Source organism: Leptinotarsa decemlineata, unplaced genomic scaffold (assembly GCF_025532065.1).
Source record: "Leptinotarsa decemlineata unplaced genomic scaffold, Ldec_3_MD MMD2_tig00000010_RagTag_RagTag, whole genome shotgun sequence".
Classification (NCBI taxonomy): domain Eukaryota; kingdom Metazoa; phylum Arthropoda; class Insecta; order Coleoptera; family Chrysomelidae; genus Leptinotarsa; species Leptinotarsa decemlineata.
The window spans coordinates 7,773,759-7,798,347 of record NW_027412538.1 but is presented as its reverse complement, the minus strand read 5'-3'; the positions used below and the strand labels follow the sequence as shown (position 1 = coordinate 7,798,347).

The window sequence follows — 24,589 nt, the reverse complement described above, 5'->3', positions numbered from 1 at the left end:
GTAAATCCATTCACCAATTACTTCCTCAGCACAAATTTTACGTCTTGAGAATTTATCCTCAAATTAGAGAAGAGCAAAACAAAGTTAAACTCGAGACGACATCGGCACAAGTGATATTTCCACCTAAATCAAGTAGGATGTGTTTTTTTCATTTTTTTGCTTTCTTTCCTTTTAGTTCAGTATATTTATAAAGAAATAGTCCCTTAGAATAGATAACCCATATGGCAGGTATGTGTTTAATAAGTGGTATTGATTTTTCTGAAGTCTCTCTTTACATAAAGCAATGATGGAACCAAAACAATTGTATTTGAATTATGAAACTTTGGAACACGTAACATCCCCCATCAACCCCCAGGAGAATTGCTCCGTAATTCTCCTTTAACATAATGGGATAACCTAAACTATTCGTCATCAGATTCAGAGTCAGGAGGTTTTGCTTTTAAATCTTTCACATGCCATAATCCTTTCGGGCGATCATCTTTGTCGGCTAACTCATATGTAGTTGGGCTCAATTTATTTTTAACCTTAAAGGGTCCTACGAATTTTGGGGCCAGCTTTGCAGTGAAGTTATTTGTGGCATCCGACAGAACAAAATTTCTTCTGTACACCCAGTCACCAATTGTATAACTAACTGGACGATGCCTCAGATTGTAACGATTCTTTGAACTCTTATGGGCCTTAGCGATTCGTTTTTGTACATCCTGATAGACCTGAACAATCTGTTGTGAACGTAACAGTAAGTCCTGTGGGGTACTGGTTGCAAAATCTGGAGACGTATGGAGGTCGCCAGAACCAACGTACTCCCTAGAAAAATTTATAAAATATGGAGTTAGTCCAGTGGTTTCATGAGTCGAAGAGCGAATGGCACAACCAACTTTGGGAAGAAGGGCATCCCAGTTCTTGTGATTATCCATTATATAACAACGCAACATGGTTTTGAGTACTCCGTTCACTCTCTCGACGGGATTTGATTGAGGGTGATAATTAGGAGTGTAGAATAATTTCACTCTGTAGGATTCACACAATTTTGAGAATGAGGTACTACGGAACTGGACTCCATTGTCACACTGTAAATACCTAGGACATCCAAAGACAAGAAAAATTTGCTCCTCGACTATCTTTGTCACTGCGGAAGCAGTGGCTGAACGAATCGGAAAGAAAAGTGGGAACTTGCTGAATACATCCATTATAACTAATACAAATTTATAACCTGACGAGGAACGTGGCAAAGGTCCAAAAAGATCGACACTTATTGTTTCCCATGGTTTCGTAACTTCTTGGGGCTTACCTAAAAAGCCTGCCGAAGAACGAAGAACAGGTTTATTTGATAAGCAAACCTTACATTTACCAACATACCGCGCAACATCAGACCGCATCTTAGGCCAATAATACCGTCTTTTAATGCGCTCATAGGTTTTGAAAATACCTCCATGTCCTGAGGACATCTGGTCATGATTTTCTTTCAATATGGCCAGTCTCCGACTTTTTGGTACCACTATCTTCCAAAATTCGCTATCGTCTCGCAGGTTTGGATATGAACATTTCACATACTTGAAAAGTAAATTGTTCTGACATCGCCAAGCAGGATAATGCAAGGGATGTGCTGAGACTTTTTCTCGTAGAGAATCATACCAACTATCTTCTCTATTCTTTGATCCACCTTGATTGATAAAGAGAGGATCGATACTGGTAATTTCAGGGACTGAACGACTTAGCACGTCGGGTACGACATGATCTCGTCCTTTTCTGTGGACAACCTCGAAATTGAATTGTTGTAATCGAAGAGTCCAACGAGCCAAGCGGCCTGTGGGTTCTCTAAGATTATGTAACCACACCAAACTATGGTGGTCAGTAATGACCTTAAAATTATACCCTTCGAGATATGGTCGTAACTTTTCACATGCGTAAATGACGGCAAGTAATTCTCGCTCTGTGGTGGAATAGTTTTTTTCGCTTCTAGAAAGAGACCGAGATATGTAACAAATCACATGTTCTCCATCATCATGCTCCTGCGAAAGAACCGCACCGATTCCATAAGCGGAAGCATCAGTTTGAACAATAAATGGTTTGGTGAAGTCAGGACAAGTGAGAACTGGGGCGGAAGCCAATGAATTTTTGATAAACTGAAAGGATCGTTCACAATCCTCAGACCAATGCCATTTTTTATGTTTGCATAATAATGCTGTAAGTGGAGCAATCGTTGTAGAAAATTGTGGTAAAAACCGGCGATACCATGATGCCATCCCAATGATTCTCCTTACTTCGGTAGTATTTGTAGGAGGTTTGATATTCAATATCGCACTAACTTTGTCAGGGTCCACATGCAGCCCATACTTATCCACAACATACCCGAGGTACTTCAACTCGTTCCGGCAAAATTGACATTTTTCTTAAGAGAGTGTCAATCCTGCAGATAATAGTTTTTGGAATATTATCTCTAACACTTCAAGGTGTTTCTCAAACGTTTCGGTAACGACGATAATGTCATCCAAGTAGACAAATGAATACGGTTCCATTTCTGCACCAAATAAACGATCTACAAGACGTTCCCAAGTGGCAGGGGCGTTTGTCAACCCAAACGGCATTTTCTTAAATTGATACAAACCACGTCCGGGTACTGTGAAGGCAGTTTTATCCCTCGAATCCAAAGCTACTGGAACTTGCCAATATGCCGAGCGAATATCGAGTGAACTCAAGTATTTTGCATTGCGTAACTTATCCAGGATCGTAGCAATGTAAGGAATGGGATAAGCATCTTTTTTCGTGACACGATTCAATGCCCGATAATCTACACAAAATCTCCATTTATCATTACCTTTGGGCACCAAAAGAACTGGTGAAGACCACGCTGAATCGGAGTGCTCAATAATATCATCTCTGAGCATGATTTCAATTTCCTCATCGATACGTTTCTGTACCGCTGGTGAATAACGATAAGGTCTAAGCCTAATTGGTTCCCCTTCCGTAATAATTTTGTGTTCTATCAGATTGGTACAACCAATCTTATTACCCATTAACCCAAAATACTTCTCAGTTAACTCCTTCAGAATTTTTCGTTGGGAAGTTGTCAGTACATCCAGAGCCACTAAAGAATTGACACAAGCAACATCTGGAGGGGAACTCTGAAAGGACCAACAATTTTTCCGTAAGTCGGGGATTATACCCATTTGTAGCCAAAAATCTATACCTAGAATCAAGGTATGAGAAAGATTTGGAATTATCAACAAATTTGTTACAACAACTTTGTCTTGTAATTGAATAGGAACACTGACTGAGCCTAAAACTGAACAGGATTGACTGTTTGCAACGGTACAATTCTCAACGCGAGAAGGTAATAATTTTACTCCTAAATTCTTCAAAATATTCCAACCTTTCATATTCATAAAACTAAAATTTGCTCCTGAATCCAGAAGACCCATGAAGCGTATACCAAAAATGGTTAAATTCAAATAGGGACGGTTATCGCCTTCACACTGTGCAAAAATATACGCAAGAACAGGTTTAAGACATACTATACTATCATTATATGATTTTGGGTCGAATTTCTCCGAACTCATCCTTAGACCCGCGGATGGTTCGGAGTCGCGTTTCCCGAACGGACACAATCATTACATGTACGAGAGGTAACATTTGCTTTCCCACATCTAAAGCAATGCTTCTTGAAGGCTTTAGTACAGTCTCGTTTACGATGGCCTATCTCTCTGCAATTCCAACATACCCCTCGACTAGCGTCTGTAGCAGAACTAGACGAAGCATGCCCTTGAATGGCGCTAACTTGTGGTCTGCGGGGCCTCTGGTACATAAGCTCAGGTTCCGCAACTATACTGGGATTAGTGGGAGGTGGGCGCATGCGCATTGTGCGCAATTGCACATCTTCAATGGCTTGAGCAGCTCTTTCTAATTCATCTATTGTTCCTATAGGGTATAGGGCCAATTGATTCTGAATATCTGGTAAGAGGTTACGTCTGATAATTCTCAGCTGAATTTCTTCACTCGGAGGTTGAGAAAGCTTTCTGAACAAATTTTTCATTTGAGCACTAAAAATTACAGTTTTCTCTTCAGCCCCTTGAGTTCGATTTCGAATATCACCCCAAACATCTTCTTCATACTCAGAGGACAAATAAGTTGAGCGGAGCTTTGCTTTAAAACTGCTCCAAGAATCAAGGCTATCTCGAATTGCACGATACCACGATAATGCTGTTCCTGAAAACAGGATGACAGCGCTATGAAGAAGCTCTTTTTCTGTTATTCCGCAAGCATAACTGAGCTCTTCAATCCTTTCAATAAAATTTGTTACGCTACCCTGTCCATTGAATCGAACATTCCATTTCGAAATCGTAATGAAACTTCGTGAAAAATCCAACGTGACCGGATATGGTGTTATATTGAACTGACTTTCAACGGGTGGCATGGCAAGATCTTGCAACCCCATTCGCCGAACTCTAGGCTCAATTCCTAAAGTAGAATGCAAGTTGTGTTCCGTCTCCCTGAATGGAGTGGCTTGGCCTGCCTTATAAATAGGGCCAACCTGTATCTCACCTTGGGGGACATCCACTATATTCACCTTAGACTGAACACCTGTTACCAACTGTTCGACCGGACATGGTGATCCAGTGGGATCAGATTTTTTTTCACCTGCTCCCAATGAATCAATAAGAGGAGCATCTAATAAGTGTGACAACATTTCTCTGTTGGAAGTCGGTTCTATTACTGGGAGTGTAGGATTAGGTTGGTCTAGAATTGAACCTTGGTTTTCCGGGTTCAGGACTTCTGATAAACTGTTCTGTCTTATTGACTCTTCTAATTGCTCAAGGAGTTCCGCGGCCCTGGTTATCATTTGACATTTCAATTCAGTAAAATCTGTCGAAATTACCCGATTCAACCGCCCTATTACATGGAAAATCCGAGTTCGTACTTTCGCATATTCATTCGCTGTATTATTAAAGTCAAAATTTTTCACGATACTATTCAAATCCTCAATTTTAGATTCACAAATTTGAATTTCATTATTTGGGTCTAATCCTTCTACTGAATTGGTCAAAAAATTACCTGATTTCTCTAACTTCAAAAATATTCTCAATCGTTTTCGTTTATCATCGACAGAACCATCACTTACCGCACCTCTTACTAATAGTTCATAAGAAAGTTCATCAGATAATAATCTGTTGATTTCCATATTTCACTGAAAACTAATATTACTCAGATAAAAAAATAACTATATCTCCCGATTTCCCGAAAAAAAAAAAAAAACAACTACCCAAATAACTTCCTGAAACCCCTATTCAATCAAAGGACAAAACGTCAACGAATAAGGTCAGTGAATGCCTTTTGAAACACTTATCAAGACAAAAATAAAAACATGAAAACGGTAACGGTACTTACGAAGTACCCTGTATTATGAAAAAAAAATACCTATGGGTGATGTAATGAAGTAATAACTGGCTAGAAAATCGTTATTACTATGCCTAAAAATACTTATCATTATCAAGAGTAATGCAGCTTAATAATCTTCCGAGAACCCCTGTATAAAGGAAGGAAAAAAAAACTAAGGTCAGTGATTGCGGATTCGATAACTCTTAAGTATTCAAAATCAAAACCACGGGCAGTTTTGAGACACCTTGTACCATAGAGAATACATAAAGGTGATCTAACGAAAGCACCTGATTTCTGGTCTAAAAATCCCTGTATGTCTGAACATTCCTCAATAACGACAACAAAAATACCTGATTACTCTTTCGATCATCCCTGTAGGTGAGAAAAAAATGATACAAATAAGTTTATGGTAACGTGTAACCACCCTGTATATATGCAACTAAGCAATTCTGGAAACATAAATCAGTACTTGACAGCTTCTTTAAATCCAAAAAAAAACAATTTACAAAAAATATATGCGATATCGTTCGACGAACACAAGGCGAAATCACTTTCGAATAAATACACATGAGAAAAAAAATAAGAACCAGCTAGAATTAATTATTGGGCGCCATCTTATTACATAAGGGGGGAAGGGTGAATATCTGGTGATATTCACCATTAACAAAATTATATCGTTCTTCTAATCAGGGGTTTGTTCTTACCTGAAAGTTATAATAAGAAAAATATTTAACGTGCTCTAGTGACTCCCCTTATCAACTATAATCCTGAAAACTAAAACACAAACTTTGCCTAGCTTGGGGGTAGGTTCTCTGTATAGCGGGTTCTGATATCATAAATAATTCCAAGTGAATCAAACGAACCTGACTCATGAATTCGCCTTATTTATTATTGATTTTAGATCAATGAACATGAACATTTGAGATAGTACTCAAGGGAGATCTCACTTGCGTCTCACATTAGAATAATCAACGACATAAGCATATACAATTTCTTCTAACTCTTTCGTAGCACAACCCCATACAAATTATAATGATATTCTATTATTATACAATTAAAAAAAAAATAAATAAATAAGGAATTCAAAATAATTGTCTTATTGGCTAGACTTATCTGTTTCTGTCCAATATGAAGGTAGTGGACCTAATGTTTCTATTCAGGGTGGTGAGTCGGGATAAAAAGTCAGATCTCCTGGACTGGAACCAATCTATTCAGGGATGATCGTCTGGAGCGCAGGATAACACCTACCCATCAGGACTCGTTCCGGGTAACAAAGATGACTTGAGTCAAGGATAGTAGGCCCAAACAATCTAGGGGTGGAAGAACAAGCCCTAGGAGAAAACATCAATGAAAAAAATAATAAGGATTTTCGACCATCCAGAAGTAGAAAGAAAAAAATAAGAAAATTCAACTTACGTGGAAGAAGGGTGGCTTGAAACGTAGCTGTCCTACGCAAGGACAGAAGACAAAGTGCCGGTAAACACAAAAAAATATCCGACTAAGTCGATAGCTAGAGGAGTAAAAAAAACCAACTCAACGGAATGATTCCAACAGGAACTGTAAATCCATTCACCAATTACTTCCTCAGCACAAATTTTACGTCTTGAGAATTTATCCTCAAATTAGAGAAGAGCAAAACAAAGTTAAACTCGAGACGACATCGGCACAAGTGATATTTCCACCTAAATCAAGTAGGATGTGTTTTTTTCATTTTTTTGCTTTCTTTCCTTTTAGTTCAGTATATTTATAAAGAAATAGTCCCTTAGAATAGATAACCCATATGGCAGGTATGTGTTTAATAAGTGGTATTGATTTTTCTGAAGTCTCTCTTTACATAAAGCAATGATGGAACCAAAACAATTGTATTTGAATTATGAAACTTTGGAACACGTAACAATATATATATATATATATTGGTTTGCATTGAACGTTCTGCACTACACTTGATCTTTTGAAAACCTACAGTTACCTGAAAATATGGAAACCTAAATAACTTTCAATTTATGTAAAGTTAATAAAATCGGTATACAAAAAACAAAAAAATTCCATATGATGTTCCATTTAAATGAAATTTTACCTATTTCATACACTATATTGTGTAGCAAACAATCCTGTGGGTGACATCTGATTCAATTCCATAATGAATGTTTGGAATACAAACTGAATAGGAAAAAATGTTTGGTTTAATTCAATGATCATATAATAGTAGTTATTTCAAAAGTGTTTTATCTTTTGTGTAAATCATGTAACAGTCATTGGCTCAGAAAACAAGGCTCTGAAGTTGAATATAACATTTGTATTTTTTTAAATGAAAGTACTTTATACTTGAAAGAAGTCAATATTTTTTCACCTATTCTATCATTCACTCACTGTTTTTCTTTAACCTTATCATTTTGGAAACCGTTTGATTTTTTATAGGGAAATCAAATAAAATCAATTGAAGATGATCCCAGTATCACCCCTGGTTCGGTGGTGCGTTCACCATTGTCAATTGCAACGATAAAAGATAACGAGTTGTTCAGCATGAATCCTGTTAAAAGCCCTCCAGTCACTGATAGTATTCAATCTTTGAGTCTCAGCTCGTCAACATGGAGCTTCAATCCATCTGCCTCATCCTCTTCGAATGCTTTCGCCAGGTGAGTGTTTGTTCAACCTTGTCGATTTACTTTTAGTGTTGAAAACGGCAAATCTTTTTACAATGTTCACATTTGATTTTCTTAACATAAATTATCTTTATATAGATATTCAATAAGAACTGCTATTCAGCATTCACATGACATGCTCTCCTCTATATCCTAAATAGGACAGCTTTCGTTTTTGCTATGAGCGTCACACATTTTCTTGTTAACAGTGTGGTGATCGGAATCTTTATTTCTGACAATCCGTGGAAGGTTATTATTTCCCGAGATTATCTTATTAAGCTTCATTCGAGTTGACGCCCTATTGAGACGGCAGGGCATACATAGTACGTTAGAATGGAATAGAAATGTATTCATCTTTGATGTACACAAGTTACTCAGTGGAAATATATTTAATCTTTTTCAAATAATTATACTTGTTTTTGGGATCTCTGCTGAAGTTCTATTACAACTTCCTCAGGATTTCTCTCAAACACATGAACTTTCTTCTGCAGATCCAGGGTTCTTGTATGAGAACAATATAGAACCTATATAACCTAACCTAACCAGTTGTCGCTACGAATGACAACCCTCAAAAGTGTAAACTGGTGCGAGCTAAGGATTAACGAGGTCTTACCTTTCAACGTGTCATTTTTAGCATGGGGCAAAGGGTTGTCCACATGTAAGAAGCTCCCTGCCTAGATGCAGGACTAAATACTCTGAGAGGTTGCCCGATATCCCAGAGGTCCAATTAGTGACACCTGATAAGGCTCAGGTACTATTCATCTTTTGGCGTGGGTTAAGCCGCCTCCCTTTTAGTTGCTTATTACAACAGGCAAGTTTTCTGCGGATTTCTGTGACCCCTAGTGATCTATTTTGAGAAAAGTCTATATAATTTCCAAAGTCTACTGTAATCCACTTTCTTTTCACATGTCATAGATCAGTTGAAAAATTCTTGTTTCATTACCAACTTTTATTCAACTACCATTAATTTTTATTTTGATAACTCAGGTCTCTTATTTGTTAGTTGGGGATCTCATTCCACTTGTATTACGATAGTCTTATTCTTTAAATGTCTTTTTTTGTATTGAAAAATTATTTATTCACTCGGCGGTTATGCATTGCAATTCATTTTCAGTTCCCAAAGTAAACTTCCTGTATCCAAGGGAGGTTTAGTGGATTTGAATCCTACCACAGCCGTTACCTCTGAACTCTGGGCTGCGCCAAAATCGTCTAGAGGTCCTCCTCCTGGTCTCTCAACTAAAGGTGGAAGCCTTGTGAATGGCTGGTCAGGCAATACTGTACCATGGGGTGGAAGTCAAAGAAGTTCAGGAAACTGGGGAGGATCATCCCAATGGCTACTACTGAGAAATTTAACGGCACAGGTTAGTTGTCCAATTGAAATATTCATACATAACAAATATCAAACCACTTGATATTTTATTATTCGCAAATTGTAAGTCTTGAGAATCTAATAGGTAATGTCTATACTCGTGCAAGAATATTTCAACAAAAAATTATTGAAAAACTGCCTACGATTTTTTACGACCTAAGACTGGCTGCATGAATACTCCTTTAGTCTATTTTATGCTCTTATTTATAAATTTCGAGGTATTATTCGTAATAAACTAGACTTATAAATTTGTTGCTTAACTTCTACTATATCTATTATTAATGGTAAATCTTTTTTGTCGTCGGCATCGACAACTAGTTTTAATACCCAACAAAATGAAATGAATCTTTGTATCATATTAATTTTATCATATTTTCTACTATACCGTATTTGACATAAAAGGCAAGTAAGTCCTTAAGCTCATTCCAAATTATAATTGTTTCTCTTGATTCACATTTTCTGTCCACTAACTTCAAAGGTACATATCTCTCCACTATAAGTTGTTGCTGGTCTAACGACTCTCTGGTATATCCTATTTTTTTATTCACCTAAGTCTTTTGCCATCAGTTACTTTCGTAATTGTCCATTTTGTATTCTATTGAACTGTCTTCCTTTAGATTCTTTGTAAATATTTCTCATAGATATATAAATTCTTCTACTTTTTCATACTACTTGTTGTTTCTAGTAATATATTCAGGGACATATGTTTCTTTCTTTATTGATTTTCAAGTCTTTCTTTCTTGTTGTTTTCTATTTTCAATTTCCTCTATCCACCAAGTTGTTTTCTTTACACCCACATATCTTTTTACCTGTATGTAACATTGTCTTCTTGAAATATTTCCGTAATTCATCTGTATAACTGGTTTTTATTATGTACCGTCTTCGTTATCTACAATAAAATATTATTCTACACCATTTCACGTGCACTATTTGTCGAACAGTGAGAAAACTTTTCAACCGTTAGAAATGTTAGAAAGAGTATCAGCAAAATAAAAAGATTTCATCTGTTCAAATCGTAGATTGAATTGTGAAATAGTCAATTCAGTTATATCGGACCATGAAGCAGTCTTAGATAGATAGATAAAAAGTTATTTGATCATCTATCTTTGCCTATTACCACGAGAGGTAATACTTTGAAGCCAGTCTGTAGGTGATCTACTTGATTGATTTTAGCATGGATGAACAAGAAAAATTTGCAAGACTAACCTCTGTGAGGTATCTCACATGAATTTCTGTTGGAATTCAATGTTCGCCGAGGTAGCCGGGGAAAGTAGTTGTTTTCCGGTATGTATTAACCAGAACCTACAGTGTAGGTACGTTGGGAGAGATGAATGTTTTGAGATTTCATTTTTTTATACTTGTGTATCTTTTTTTGATACGGTCTACAGACTTGAATTAATCTAATCTTTTCAACTTATTATTTATTAGATTATTTTTTACGTCAAGGCAGCTCTGTTAATAGAATTAATATTCTATGTTAGTAAGGTATTGGTGATTCTGGTAAGACTTTTTGTTGTTTTTCATTTCACAATATGCATAATTCTCAAGTATAAAGAATTATTTATTTGAATTATTCGTTCCTTTCAGATTGATGGTTCTACATTACGCACACTATGCTTGCAACATGGACCACTGTTAAGTTTTCATCTCTATTTGCATCAAGGTTTTGCTCTTGCCAAATACTCATCTCGTGAGGAAGCTATCAAGGTAAATTGACAATCATTTTCATCAATCTTATTTTTTATATTCGATTGTCAGTTATTCTTAGCCTATAACGATTTCATATTTTTTCAGGCGCAGACTACTTTGAACAACTGTGTTTTGGGCAACACCACAATATTAGCTGAAAACCCAACAGATTGGGATGCCAATACTTTGTTGCAGCAAGTTGCTAGTCAACAAAGTGGAACTTCTGGTGCTTGGAGGAGTTCCAGCAAACCAACAGCTGGTGCCGACACATGGAGTACTGGTTGGCCGAATAATCCTTCTACGGCTAGTTTGTGGGCAGCTCCACCATTAGACAATACTGACCCTGCTAGAGGAACTCCGTCTAGTCTAAATTCATATCTTCCTAATGACTTATTGGGTGGTGAGTCCATGTAAAAAATGAATAGAAAATTTGCCATTATAGTTTATCATATGGATATCATCAGGATATGATGAAAGTTTTATTACATCTTTTTTAATGTTTTTATGAATATTAATTAAATGAATGATTGCCTATGAAATTTTGATGATATTTATTGTATTATTTAACACTCTTTTTATTGTTGTTTGTAAATTTATTTCTATATTTTAATTTTTATGGTGATACAATAGTTGTTGTTTTTGGAATAAGTTTTTGTTTATTTTCAGTTATTATATGTAAGGTTTCAACAAATGTACACAATAATTATTTTCATTTATTACATTTCAACTTTTCTTATTGAAATTACTATTTATTGGTGTATGTTTGTGGATCTATTAAAACACAAATCAAATAAGAGACTATGGCATTCTTGATATAGAATTTTTACATTTCAACATATTTGTTATTCCAAAAATGTATGGACTGTGGAGCGTTTATGGTTTCCATTAATATCACGCTCAATTTCATAACGCACTCAATGTGACATTCATACGGTAACTGACTAGTCTCAATCAGCAAGATTTATATATATATATATATATATATATATATATATATATATATATATATATATAATACGTGACCAAACTCATCAGTTCACTATTTTTAGGATTGTAATATGTTCTCTCCTATAAGATATTTTCACTAACAATTAATGTATATATGTTATTTTAATGATTTAATGTACCTACATAAGTTTTATGTATTTCTCCAGTGTGGTATGTCCTTTTATCACATATATCCATACTGTGCTTCTTCTTATATTGAATAAAATGTTTTTTCTTCTGGATGTATGTGATAAGGACAATAATTTTGTTAAACCCACTTAACCTGTGATCTCTGATTCCTTATATATCATGTATAAATAAATTACACATATAATAATCACTTTTCGTTGGTAAAAATATCAAATGAATTGCGGATTCACAAATTAACTGGAATACCGCCACAATAACACCACACAATCAGTTCTTAGACTGCACGATGTATGAAGTATTCTCAATTAATTCTAGTAATAACTGTGTTAGGAGTAATAGTTTATAATCAATCAACTTTCCAAAATCATTCAAATGAGTTGTAATAAAAGGAACTGTAGAGCACAAATCAGAATGTTTTCATTATGGCATATAATTGAAAACCTCTATAATTTCATATAGGATTACTCTTCGTGACAATATAATTAGTTATTGTCAATTCACATCGTAATATCAAAGAAAGTTTTTGCACAATAAACATAAGTTGAATGTTTGCCAAACAAATCATTTTCAGTGAAATTTGTTCAATGTATTATCAATAAGTGCTCTACAAATTCTCTAAAAAAATAAGAAAATATCCAAATACATACCATACTGTGTCACCTATAAAGTCTGAAGTATGACCTCACAGAAAAATGATATTCTCTAATCTAATTCTGTTAGAATTGTACAGTTGTATTTAAATTTTGGAATTTTGACTTTTTTTCTGAAATTACCAATAAACAATTTGAAAAATTGTGAGGACTTTATGGATGTCTCTGTATATAAACACATTTTACTTTTTTGAATGGTTATTAATATATAATCTGTGATTAATGTTCTAAGGACTTACAGAAAATAGAACCCTGGTAGGATGTACAATCACACTATTTATTTTATCATGGTGTTCATAGGGTGTCGATTTTCCTGCTAACTTTAAGCGTGGAAAAGATCGGTTTGTTTCAATGTGTCTGTGAGCATTGTTTTTACCTAATTACAAATGGAAAATCTTAGCTTAAGTAAAACTATTTCACTGTAATGGTATTATTACAAGTACAAGCATCTCGATATTTATATAAATGGTACTTTATTTAGTGAATTATTCCGTGAAAGAACATCTAAAGTAGTTTCTGTCTCTGATGGTACCATTGCTGTGTTAGACTATTCAATTCACCAATTGATCAAGAGGGAGGATTGATTCGGCAGCTTTTAAGGGATTTAATTTGCTTTCCTTATCAGATTATTCTAGTCTTCATTTATTTTTCCATTTGTTTTTTTACTTTTTTATAACTCTTATAGTGTTGAGAGAAGACTGAAGTTGAAAGATCTTAAAATTTTATCTATTATTAAATGACAATGCGTTCAAAAATGTTCAACAGGCATATTGATTTTTTTTCATCAAAGATGCCTCCATATAATTCAGTTATTTCACAGTTCCATATTCTCAGAATTATTTGACGTTTACGATGAGCTTTATTTGTCTGTATCGGAAAATGGCATCTTTGAGGAAATGTCATGGGTTCTACATATTGATCAAGATTTAAGTACACAACTGTGCTGTGACTCTTAAGTGGCTTTTTAGTTTTTAAATGAAAAATATGCTAAGGAGCTCTCGTTGTTAAGGATTTTGAAATGTCATTTGTTGTATATGAAGATGAATGTAAGCATCAATGAAAGTTACAATAATTTTCTTGCTATCGGATTTTGCAGTACAAGTTGAAAAATTTCAAAAATTGAATAACGGTGCAAAAAGCTAGACTGCTTCAGGAATCTAGGTTGATGCTGTAATATTTAATAAATATTAACGTAATTTTAAATGCTTCAAAATTTACAAATTGAGTATTTCAATACCAATTTGAATTTTCTAGTAATAGTATGTGGTTAGTCATTAGATGTCACTATAAAAATGGTTTTTTAGGTCGTTTGGTATTAGGGGTATATTGTTTTATGTTGTGTGTTATAATATTGACAACCACTGAATGCGAAAACTTTCGCCAAATGGCAGTATGAACCTCACATATTACTTTTCTTTTTGCAAGGCAGAATTCATGAATATCAAGTATAATTCGCTTGAAGGATCTCTTTGCCATATAAGTCACTCTTCCGTAATAGCGAAAACAAGTTACTTGTGGTTTGGATATTTTTGAAAACTTGTATATTTGACAAAACAAAAATTGTAGTAACGCATTTCTTTGTATAACACCATGTTCGGTTCATTATTGAAACAAAACTGGTAATGAAGCCAATAACTAATTGCAACTGCCAGAAGTAGTATTCCTTGGGCTCAGCAACCACTTCCAATCGGTGAATACTAGTAATGATTTGCTGGTTGGTCACTGGCAAGGAGTGAGACTGCCATTGTGATTTACGTACTAATTCAAATATTACAAATATAAGTATGGAGTGTGCTTTAAAAGTAGAGTTGTGAAAGTATCAAAATTACTCTGTCGAGTAAACTTAAACTTTACTAAACACTTGAAAAATATTCTGTCTGATATTGTGTACCTTCTGAAATTTATTCTAAGTCTTTATTTCGATAAATATAAAATAAGAATTTAATGTAAGTTGCTCAGAATTCTGATAATTTATTTAATTTAAAGTATATATATATACATAGATTATACTACCAACAAATATTATTTGCCCATGATCTGTATTTGAAAATCTACTAATATTAATTTTGAAAATGAATAAAATTTATTATGTGTAATGAAATCTGTTCTTTAAACGTGACTGTGAATTGTCACAGTTGAATTTGAAAGTATACAGTTTATATTTGATATAACAAACGGATGGAAACTAATTCGGGTCAAAATTTTGACTTCCAGTTTCCATTTCTTGTACTGAGTTTCAAAAATTACTAATTATATATACATTATTCAATTTTGACGCATATTTGTTTTGTATTCAACCGATATTTTACATTAGGAAGATTTTTGACACCTAGACGCCAATTTTCAATATAACTGAGAACTTATTGAAATAATAGTAATTGATTTAGGTTTACAGTATTTGTGATCTAAGTGCCACTTGTGTTTTCAAGTATATTTAATCATTCGCCACTGAACTATATATTATATGGTATATATTTATTAATAATATATTAATTGAGAATAATTATAAAGTATATGGTACATAGTTGGCATTGTCTGCCTTAGAATAGTATAACATTGGTGTTCGGTAGATTTAAGATCATTTATTGAGCTTATTCTTCAATTTAAGTCTCATTGTTAGATTTATCATGTGTCTTTTTTATTAAGAAACACAATATGGTGCCAGACATTGAAATACAAATCAACTGGATTTTCATATTTTCCTAACATTTTAAAAATGTCTAATGCAAATTTCTTAGATAGACGATATCAAGAATGATCCTCCATAATCATGAGACTAAGACTTCAAATGTTTATTTGTATTAGATTTTCGTCTAGTGATATCACCTCCGCCACAATTTTGTCTGATTTTTTTAAGGGATTATAATTGAAGTTTCATAAAGGACAGAACCTGGCCACTCATCAAACCCCACTCGATAACTGAACTTCCTTAAATAGAGGAATCTGTCCCAGAAATCCAAATTGCATGAATGTAACTATCAAAACGACAAGTGCTTGATTGAAAACCTGTATGTATTTTGTAAGTCATTCACAACCAATTCATAGAACAGAAATGAGCCTATATTCAATTACAAGTAAACTAGTTCCTTATTAATATTTAATATCTGCTCTCTAGTTATTTTCAATTTGACAAATGAAATTTTTTGAACTGAATCAGTTATACTTTACTTGCATTTAAACTTATTTTTGTCTTCAGTAGTGTGGTGTTTTAGAGGTTCCTTATGTCAGGAGTTTGTAAAACAAATCAACTGAAAGTCTAGTCTAATTTTATATAATTTATCAGTCTCATTTCTTTTCTATCAGCATTTCCTCCCTCTTTATATTGGCTCGTATTCTGAACTGTGAACAGGTAACTTAACAATGGAGAAGCTCTGGAGTCATTTCCGAAATATGGACTTTTTTTTAAACTGTCGGGTATCAAGGTTAGGATAGCGTGTTTTTTCTTATAAGTGAATATCCATAGTAATAATTTGGTATTATAAGTTATGTTTAATGCTTGTTAGATTGATAGATACATTGTTTACCATATTTCGTAATACCAAATAATGTGCCTCTTGATAAATTGTTATGCAACAATAATGATTTATATTAAAAAAAGCATTCGATCTGCTTGGTCTCGCAATTCCAGAAGATTTCATAAAGACCTAAGCTAAAAAAAATATGAACAATTCAAATAGTTATGTTATGTGAAGTTTCTTCGTTTATCAGAAGAATAAAAAATTATGACTAGATGCCTTAATGAAACATAATAAATTCTTAAACGATCATAAATATTTTCCACATATTTTTATAAAAACTTCAATAATGCTTTGTAACACGAACCTTGGAATCCCCATAAAAAGTTCAATCTATGTCAGTATAGTTGGTTGATGGTTGTCTTCATTACAATTTAACTTAATATTGTTACTTAATTGGTGGCACCATTTAGTCATTAAGTAACATTAAGTAGTATTATGAAAAGTTGTGATATAATATACACAACGTGCAATGCTTTCTTTTCTTTAAGTATTATTTCACTGTTTTCCTCTATTACAGACAAGACATATTTAGATATAAGAATTTAATTTAACCATAAGAAAATTTTATTACTTATATTTATGTAAATAATTTTTCAAAAACCACTCTCATTTCAAACACTGAGGTGATTTAAATGTTGTGTACAATGACAATTTGCATAAAATGTGCGTTTGAAAAAAAAATGGTGGACCTACCAGCGCAAAAAATTCTGTTTTGTGATAATCACTGATGAAATCTTTCAACTGATCTAAAGATACTTCCATTGAATGAAACCACGTATGAACTTTGTCTTTCAACATAATTTATTGAATACCAAAGACATAAAGTGTCATACTCGCTTTCCATTTAAATCATTTAGGAACTACCACCGAGACTTGATTTGAAAAAAGTCCCTCAAAATTTTCTAAAAAAGGGCTTGTAGAAGTTCATAGCTTTCAAATGAATGTTTCCTTTGCTTTTTACATTATTTCAAAATTTCCCACTACAGTTTTGGTTTGAGATGAGCACGAAAAAAAAAACACTAGAAAAGTCCAAATAAGTTATAATAATGTGCTGTGATTTAAAAATAATTTGCACTGCTTAAGAATGTGTGGTTTGTCTTGTATGTCTCGATGTATGTATGTATAATAGTAGATAGAACAAATTACATAAGTGCCTATTAATGTGCAATTCATAATCTCCAGGGCCTGACTTTAAGACAGGGTTTTAAATTTTAGGCGAATTGAAAGTTATTCTATCAAACTAGACTTTACCTCACTATGTGTAAACTGGCCAATTAGTAAAGTAGGTGACCCCCTATAGTCTTAGAGGAATGATGACTTTGTGAATTTTTGAAATTGAATTTATCGTTATAAAGTGTGTATTATACTCGGTAGAAAACAAATTAATTTTTCCCAGGTGGGTATGTTTTGATACGTACGGTGGGTTGGTAGGGTTAATGTGTAGAGATATCGATATTTAGATCTCGCATATGAGATTACAGCTAGCTGGGAACTGCCAATTGTAAAAAGATAGTGTATGTCTCATATAATCCAGGATTATGTAGGTTTAAATTCTTAAATTGAAAAAATACAACTCGAATCTAGATAGAAAGATTAATTGGAAATTTGTGTAAGAATTATAACTGATTGATCTAGTAGTAATGACTTTTTCAAATTACCCATCTGAAAATGGTTTCAAAAGGTCTCAAATTATATATATATATATATATATATATATATATATATATATATATATATATATATATATATATTGGTGTCAAATTCATTTTTTTAACAATAAAATGTTTCAGAATAGTTCCAAATAGAATATAATTCAACAGAATTCAGCATTCCATAATGAATCAAATTAATTGCGTACGGTGTGGAAACTTACAGTTAATTTGTACTATAAACATTCTTTAAAATGTTTTCGGCTAAAATCAACTTGTCGTTACTATCTTCTAAGAAAATCATCATTAAAATTAACTAAAACTGAAAATGATATGATAAACATACATGGTCCATAAGAATGGTGCTGTAATTTATTTTATATGCATATGCCCATGAAATAAGAAATGAGGTTCCAAGCCAATTTGGGTTTTAATTTCCAAAATGTGCCAAAATTTTTGCTTAAAAAACTTTTGCTCATATTGATTTACGGACACAGATTCGTAAATCATATACGCTTAAATGCTGTGTATATTAATATATAATGCAATATATTTATAATGGTGTGTATATTGGCTGAATTTGTACAATTGTTATGATTTCATATAGTATATCTAAATAGGTATATCATATTTCTAAAGACTAAATAGGTTAGAAAATATGTTGTAAGATTAGCTAGTATTTATCTTAAAAAAAAAAAACTGGATCCAAAGTTCGTGTTACATGGCAGATCAATTTTTCTTCAATATCATTTAAACATTTCTTAATTTGGTCTAAAGTGTTTGAGAATTGAATAATTTGATAATCATTTGAAATAAATTATTACTGAATATTATTTACATTTGTATCAACCTCTTCATTGCTTATATTAATGAACTTACATCACATTTTACATTTTATTGATGATATTTATTCGAAATACAATTTCATTTATGAAATACTGTTTGACAATGGCCTATATAAGTTCCCTCCTGTCTTGTTCTAGTCCAACTGTGTCTGATGTTATTATCTTTGTTGGCGGGTTTTATTATTTATTGTATATGGATTTGTTGAAAATAGTTATAGAAACATTCGATAATTCTAGTGTTACTTGTCTGATTTTCACGAAAATAAATGAAATGGATAGAAAATATTGTTCCAGATTTGCCTTAATTATTGTTTTTAACAACTTACGTAATTTTTCCAAGCTAGTTTATCAGTATTGATAAGAACTGCAGAAAAGTTCCAGAGGAACTTATTCATTTCAACTATACTCGAAGAACATAATGTTTCTGTTTGCTCCCTATTTTTTTCATAAATCTCTTCAAATATACAGAGTGTATTTATTTTCAAGATGTTTCGGAAAGTTACCTTAAGGAAGCTTGACTGGATTACTGAAGCTGCTTCAATTCTAAAATTTGTAATATTTTTCACTAAAACAAATAATTTATTTTGGGTTTTTCTTTCAACAAATTCATTGTATAGAAACCCCTGCCTTTTGTTCTATTCCATTATCAATGTAATATTTTCCCATGCTTTCTGAATTTGTAACTTGCAATTCTATAATGGAATTTTAAAATAGGTCAAATGAAATATATCATTCACTTTTTGCTTCCAGTTTCAGTCTAGTATTTCTTAACTGAAAATTTTAACTTTCGACTCATGTTTCATCTCGAAATGATGTAAATCATTCACTCTGTATAATTGATAAATGTAGATCATTATATAATTTCCATTTCACTTTATTTTCGTAAATAGATTGAAGTTACTTTTGAATCGTCAAAATGGAAGTTGAAGAATTATTGACAATTTTTCTTAAGTTTTCTAAATGTCTGAATGCTTGTAATCTGAATCATTCAATTCTTATTTTTCATATCAGCTGGGTCTTATCTGAATTTCTTTGTGTGAATCCCAGGATTCCACTGTAACTATCAATTTTGAGAAAGGAAACTCAGGGACCAGGCCGCTACATTACGGATATATCAGATTTGAGAGAATTCAGTGAATCCTATCTTGACATGTACTACATTTTTTCAAATAATGTGTAATAATATATTTCATCGATATTTAAAATATAAGACTTCAATAAGTGTAAGAAGAAATTAAATAATGGTGTAATTTTGGAAAAGGGAATTTATGATCCATCTGCACTAGCGATAAATGAATATTGTAAGTTATTTCGTTTTAGCTTGATCAACGGTTTATTTAAACTCTGAAAAATTTTATAGCAATATTAGGGGCGATTTGTGGCTCAACTGTCGAATCATGAATTCTTATAAAGAAATTGTAGGTGAAAATTGGCAAAATACTACAAAATGTTACTCTGAAATTATGAATATCAAATTTAAATCTACTGAAAAGTCTAATGAAAAATAAAGTCCAGCTCATTCATACATTATAAACATTGATGCTGTGTTTTTTGTGTTAGATTATGTCATGTTCACATAAGTCTGATTTTCCTTTGTCTGAAAAAAATTTGTGTACAATTTCAGATAGATATATCACAGTATATTTCTTAGAAATGTGGATACAATAACTGAATATCTATAGTCTCGTGCTGTGCGGATGATCACCTAGAATAAGTTAGTTTATGTAAGTGCTTTTTAAATAACTGAAGTTGTTATGCTCTGTACTTGTAACCCAAATGACCAGTATGCATTCAGTAATAAAGGTTGTCTTAAATGTATTGGGCTGTTATTAATAATTTTTGTTTTATAGATAGGTTTCCTTAGTAGATTCATTCCAAATAACAACCGCTTTTGACAAAAAAAATTTCAACGACACCTAACAATCAATAACTCCACAATATATACTGGACTGTTGAATTCGGGTCTCGCGAACTTTGAGATGTAAAATGATTACTTGAATGAAAGCAAGTTGTCTAGTGTGGTGACCATTCTGGCTTCTGTATATATGTTCCTATACCTGTCACTATGTTTTATTATAAAAACGAGATACCATTAGGTCGTCGTTATCGGATTGTTAAAATTGATTTTTTCAAAAAACTAACATTTTTATTAAAAATTCTTTGAGTTGTTCAAAGCAAGAATTAATTTCATAATTGGTGACCCCGATTTTTTCAAAATAGTTAAGATGTTCCTGCAGAATTTGAATGAAAAGCAGCTGATCGAAATTTTACGGCACTTTATTCAAGAAACAGGAGGAACGTTAGCTGACCTGACACTAGAGTCCACATCCATCAAGGTTTCCCAGATATAATATTCCTTGATTAACGAAAGCAAAATCAATATTTCCGCATACCATCTGAAATAAATATAAACAACTACATAAAATTCAGGAAGCCATAATTAAAAAAGGGTATTATAAACTTAATTTCTATAATGAAACTTTGATATATGTGAAATATATACAGTGCATATGTGCGGACGTACATAGTCTTCACTTCTCCCAACTTTTGAACGAGACAAAGTACCAAGGTAAGTAGCAATCATATCAGTATTTTTAAATTAACTTCACAAGATGACAAGTTACGGCGTTACTAACATGTGCATTTTCGAACTCTCAATTTTTTTTGTACTGTTTATTTGTTTTATTGCTATTACCCTAACTATTAACTTAGTTATTTGAAATACAAATTTGTTGAGACTGTTTCGACAATGCTTTGAACATATTGAATATACGCAGGTCTTATCAAAAGAAATTATTAGTTCTGAAAAGAAAGACTGACAGTTTTCAAGTTTTTTTTCGATTCGGCAACGTCTGAAATGATATTTTACTAATTTCATCGCTATGAAACGCATTTCATTGGGAATTTTAACGTTATTATATTGGATATACAAAATTACCAAAAAATGACGTCATTCTCTTCTTAACGTGAATATGCTTATAGTGCTATAGTAGAAGAAAGACTCCATGGATCATATTTTAGAGTTTTGTGATAACAAATAATACCACAAATGTCAACTTGTCATTCAGATAGAATCGAACGTTTCTTAAATATGTATGGATCCGTTGACTCTGTGATCACGTTGTATCAAATCTGAAACTGCTCGCTCGGCTTTAGATTTTTAAAACCGAACATACTCCATAAACGAACCTTGGTCACAGAATACCATACAGAAGAGATACTCATCTGGAGGCACTTTGATGTTGAGGGGTCAAATATCTGTGACCTACATTCTGTGGTCGAGGTGTTTTTTTTTTTAGCAGTAAATGGTGAATTATTCGAAACTCATGAGAAATGTGATTTGATTTCAGTCGAGACCAACATTTTAATAATTTAAACTAAGCTAGCTTAATTACATCATGTTCAAGTTCACTAACTACTCAACGAAACTTTTATGTTGACAGTATTCTCGATATTTTCAGAAAATTAATGGTAGCTGTTCCGTGCTGAGTGTCCCTTCTGTTAGGTATTCTGTGCCCTGGTACAGAGGCACAGAATGTGGCACAGATCACAGATGAGTAAAATATACAGGTTCAGACTTATTATTTCCACAAAACAGCCACACATAGAACGGTAACGGCAATGTTGACGACAGAACCACTTTTCTCAGCGCCTCCAGTGTTTGGCAGCCGAACCTAAGAGATATAGCGCGAAATTCAAATAGTGGCTGTTCGCATTTTACTTTTTTGTTGAAACTTTTCCTAGAGATCAATTACCCTAGCACCAAACTGATAGTTTTGCACTCGACGCGCGTTTCGCTAACAAGGTTAGCATCTTCAGAAGAAGAAAATTGATACAGTATCAATTTTCTTCTCCTGAAGATGCTAACCTTGATAGCAAAACGCGCGTCGAGTGCAAAAATATCAGTTTGGTGTTAGGGAGATTGATCTCTAGGAAAAGTTTCAACTGTTACACCACAGGTTCCAATCTCATCATTTATTGTTATTGTTGCTTCACTACCGGTCAGGTTTTGATTCCACAGAAATCATCTGGGAAAAACCTTGACCAATCAAAAATATCAACAAGTGAAGCAACAATAAATATGTGAACTGAATTACCTCAAATTATGATCAACCATATTTATTTTCAGTTAAATTTGTGTAAATGTGGTAATGAAACTATATGAACTCAGTTCAAAATTTATTGGAAATACGTAAACCTCAACTTACACTAATGTTTTCTCAATAAACGATTCTTTTTCTTCAAAAATTTTTCATGAGCAGACAATATAATTGGATCAATGAAATCGCTGTTTGTCTGGGTGTTCAAAAACCTAATGAATTTTTTATCTCCTCCCCTAGTAACCAAATTGACTTTTCTACACCAAAAATACAAACAGCATCTAACATCAGATGACACAGTTTTGAATCATTGTCAGAATGATCTGGACAGTTGACTAGGTTAAAGGATAGTTGCTCCAGTATTATTTTCCTCAAAATTTGTGAAATATTTATAAAATTACACAAACGCTTATTCTATTCCTTGTTGGTGTCCGGAAATGACTTTCTTGCTCTTGCTCAAAAGTGGAAGTTGATGGCTGGTTATATAGCTATTATCACAGCTTCCATGACCTGAAAAATTACATGAATATATAATTTCTCTTTCTTTCTTTCATATATTGTGTAAAATTAACAAATTGGTGTGTATGATGAACATTCCAAGATTTTTCTATTCATACCTTGGGTAACACTGATAATTTCATTTCTGGAAGGTGTACCAAAACAAATTTCTTGCTCAGGTATGGAAGTGGAGGGCTGACACATGTCCTCATATTGTTCTTGGCCTATAAAATGAAATTGCAGCATTTGTATGGATTTTTTTCTATAAACTACATATATTTTGGAACTACAGTTTTACAATAATTCTTACCTGCCACAGAAGACCTACTCATTCTTGCCATACCTCTTGGTTCTTCGATAGTTTCTGAAAACATATAGAACACTATTATTCAACCACATGATGACATCTCTATTATTCTGCAAATTCATATAGCAATACTTATGGTGCACTCGATAAGTGGTTAATCAAATTGTTGTTTAATAATGAGAATATGATGAATAAGATATATAAACTAGAATTGCAAGATATCGAAAGGAGTAAGGATTATGCTTACTTACCAGGAAGAAATAAAACAGGTACAGCATGTCGTTTTAAACCTCTTCTGCTAGTAATTTTATCTTCAACAGCGAAATGTCTATCACAAACTCGTGAGTTACAATAAATTGTCTCATGGGGTACATTGAAGAGTTCTTTATTGTTTATATTCTTGAGCCAAACATCGAAAACAGCGGGGTCATCTTTGGGAAACCGATGTTGACTACTCTTCCTATCCTCACAAGAAGGAACGCAGCACTTTTTTCGATATCGTTTATGTTCGGAAGTACTCATTACGATAAATAAAAATATGAAACTGACAGTACACAAGCAAAAACACAATTTCAAAAGGAAAACAGTCCCAAACCATATTTATACATTATTAACACAACAACGGACGTCCTACCTAATTTAAGTTCATTCTTCTTCTGTAAACAGTAATTTGAATCATGCGCGCGCAGAAGGCACGTGATTCATTACAGAAAACTGGAGAAAACCCCGATAGTGTCGCCATCCCTGGTTTGGCAGCCGCGTAACATATAACCAAGTGTTGCCATTTAACTTACATTTCTATGTGTGGCTGT

The 24,589-nt window shown here is 33.2% G+C and overlaps 3 protein-coding genes and 1 long non-coding RNA gene across 5 annotated transcripts in view; 1 reads left to right on the top strand and 3 right to left on the bottom strand.

The window, feature by feature from the left end:
* gw (trinucleotide repeat containing adaptor protein gawky) overlaps positions 1-20,690 on the top strand; it is a 53,898-nt gene extending 33,208 nt beyond the window's left edge. For both annotated transcript variants that reach the window (XM_023166810.2, XM_023166809.2), the window contains exons 13-16: positions 7,792-8,009; positions 9,130-9,376; positions 10,972-11,091; positions 11,179-20,690. In XM_023166810.2, the coding sequence (XP_023022578.2) occupies positions 7,792-8,009; positions 9,130-9,376; positions 10,972-11,091; positions 11,179-11,487 (894 nt within the window). In that variant the 3' untranslated portion in view covers positions 11,488-20,690. The remainder of the gene's footprint in view (positions 1-7,791; positions 8,010-9,129; positions 9,377-10,971; positions 11,092-11,178) is intronic.
* On the bottom strand, positions 2,778-7,275 carry LOC141480813 (uncharacterized). Its single transcript, XM_074171339.1, has 2 exons — positions 6,790-7,275; positions 2,778-6,704 (listed from the first exon to the last, which is right to left on the bottom strand). The coding sequence occupies exon 2, from the start codon at positions 5,174-5,176 to the stop codon at positions 3,560-3,562; it is 1,617 nt and encodes a 538-aa protein (XP_074027440.1). The 5' UTR covers positions 5,177-6,704; positions 6,790-7,275; the 3' UTR covers positions 2,778-3,559.
* Positions 20,691-21,133: 443 nt separating the features above from the next.
* Positions 21,134-21,696, bottom strand: LOC111510857 (uncharacterized). The gene is made up of 2 exons (XR_002722836.2): positions 21,397-21,696; positions 21,134-21,268 (listed from the first exon to the last, which is right to left on the bottom strand). It is a non-coding gene; the product is annotated as an uncharacterized lncRNA (long non-coding RNA).
* Positions 21,697-22,729: 1,033 nt separating this feature from the next.
* LOC141480814 (uncharacterized) lies at positions 22,730-24,580 on the bottom strand. Its single transcript, XM_074171340.1, has 4 exons — positions 24,029-24,580; positions 23,781-23,834; positions 23,590-23,694; positions 22,730-23,482 (listed from the first exon to the last, which is right to left on the bottom strand). The coding sequence occupies exons 1-4, from the start codon at positions 24,297-24,299 to the stop codon at positions 23,382-23,384; spliced, it is 531 nt and encodes a 176-aa protein (XP_074027441.1). The 5' UTR covers positions 24,300-24,580; the 3' UTR covers positions 22,730-23,381.
* Positions 24,581-24,589: the final 9 nt, after the last annotated feature.

What these genes read in the sequence shown, in the direction of transcription:
- LOC141480813 (XM_074171339.1), bottom strand. Translation starts at nt 5,176, where the DNA reads ATGGAAATCAACAGATTATTATCTGATGAACTTTCTTATGAACTATTA.
- LOC141480814 (XM_074171340.1), bottom strand. Translation starts at nt 24,299, where the DNA reads ATGAGTACTTCCGAACATAAACGATATCGAAAAAAGTGCTGCGTTCCT. An exon ending in GAGTAGGTCTTCTGTGGCAG is followed by an intron (nt 23,695 to 23,780) that starts GTAAGAATTATT and finishes TTCATTTTATAG; the next exon opens with GCCAAGAACAATATGAGGAC. An exon ending in AATTATCAGTGTTACCCAAG is followed by an intron (nt 23,483 to 23,589) that starts GTATGAATAGAA and finishes GTAATTTTTCAG; the next exon opens with GTCATGGAAGCTGTGATAAT.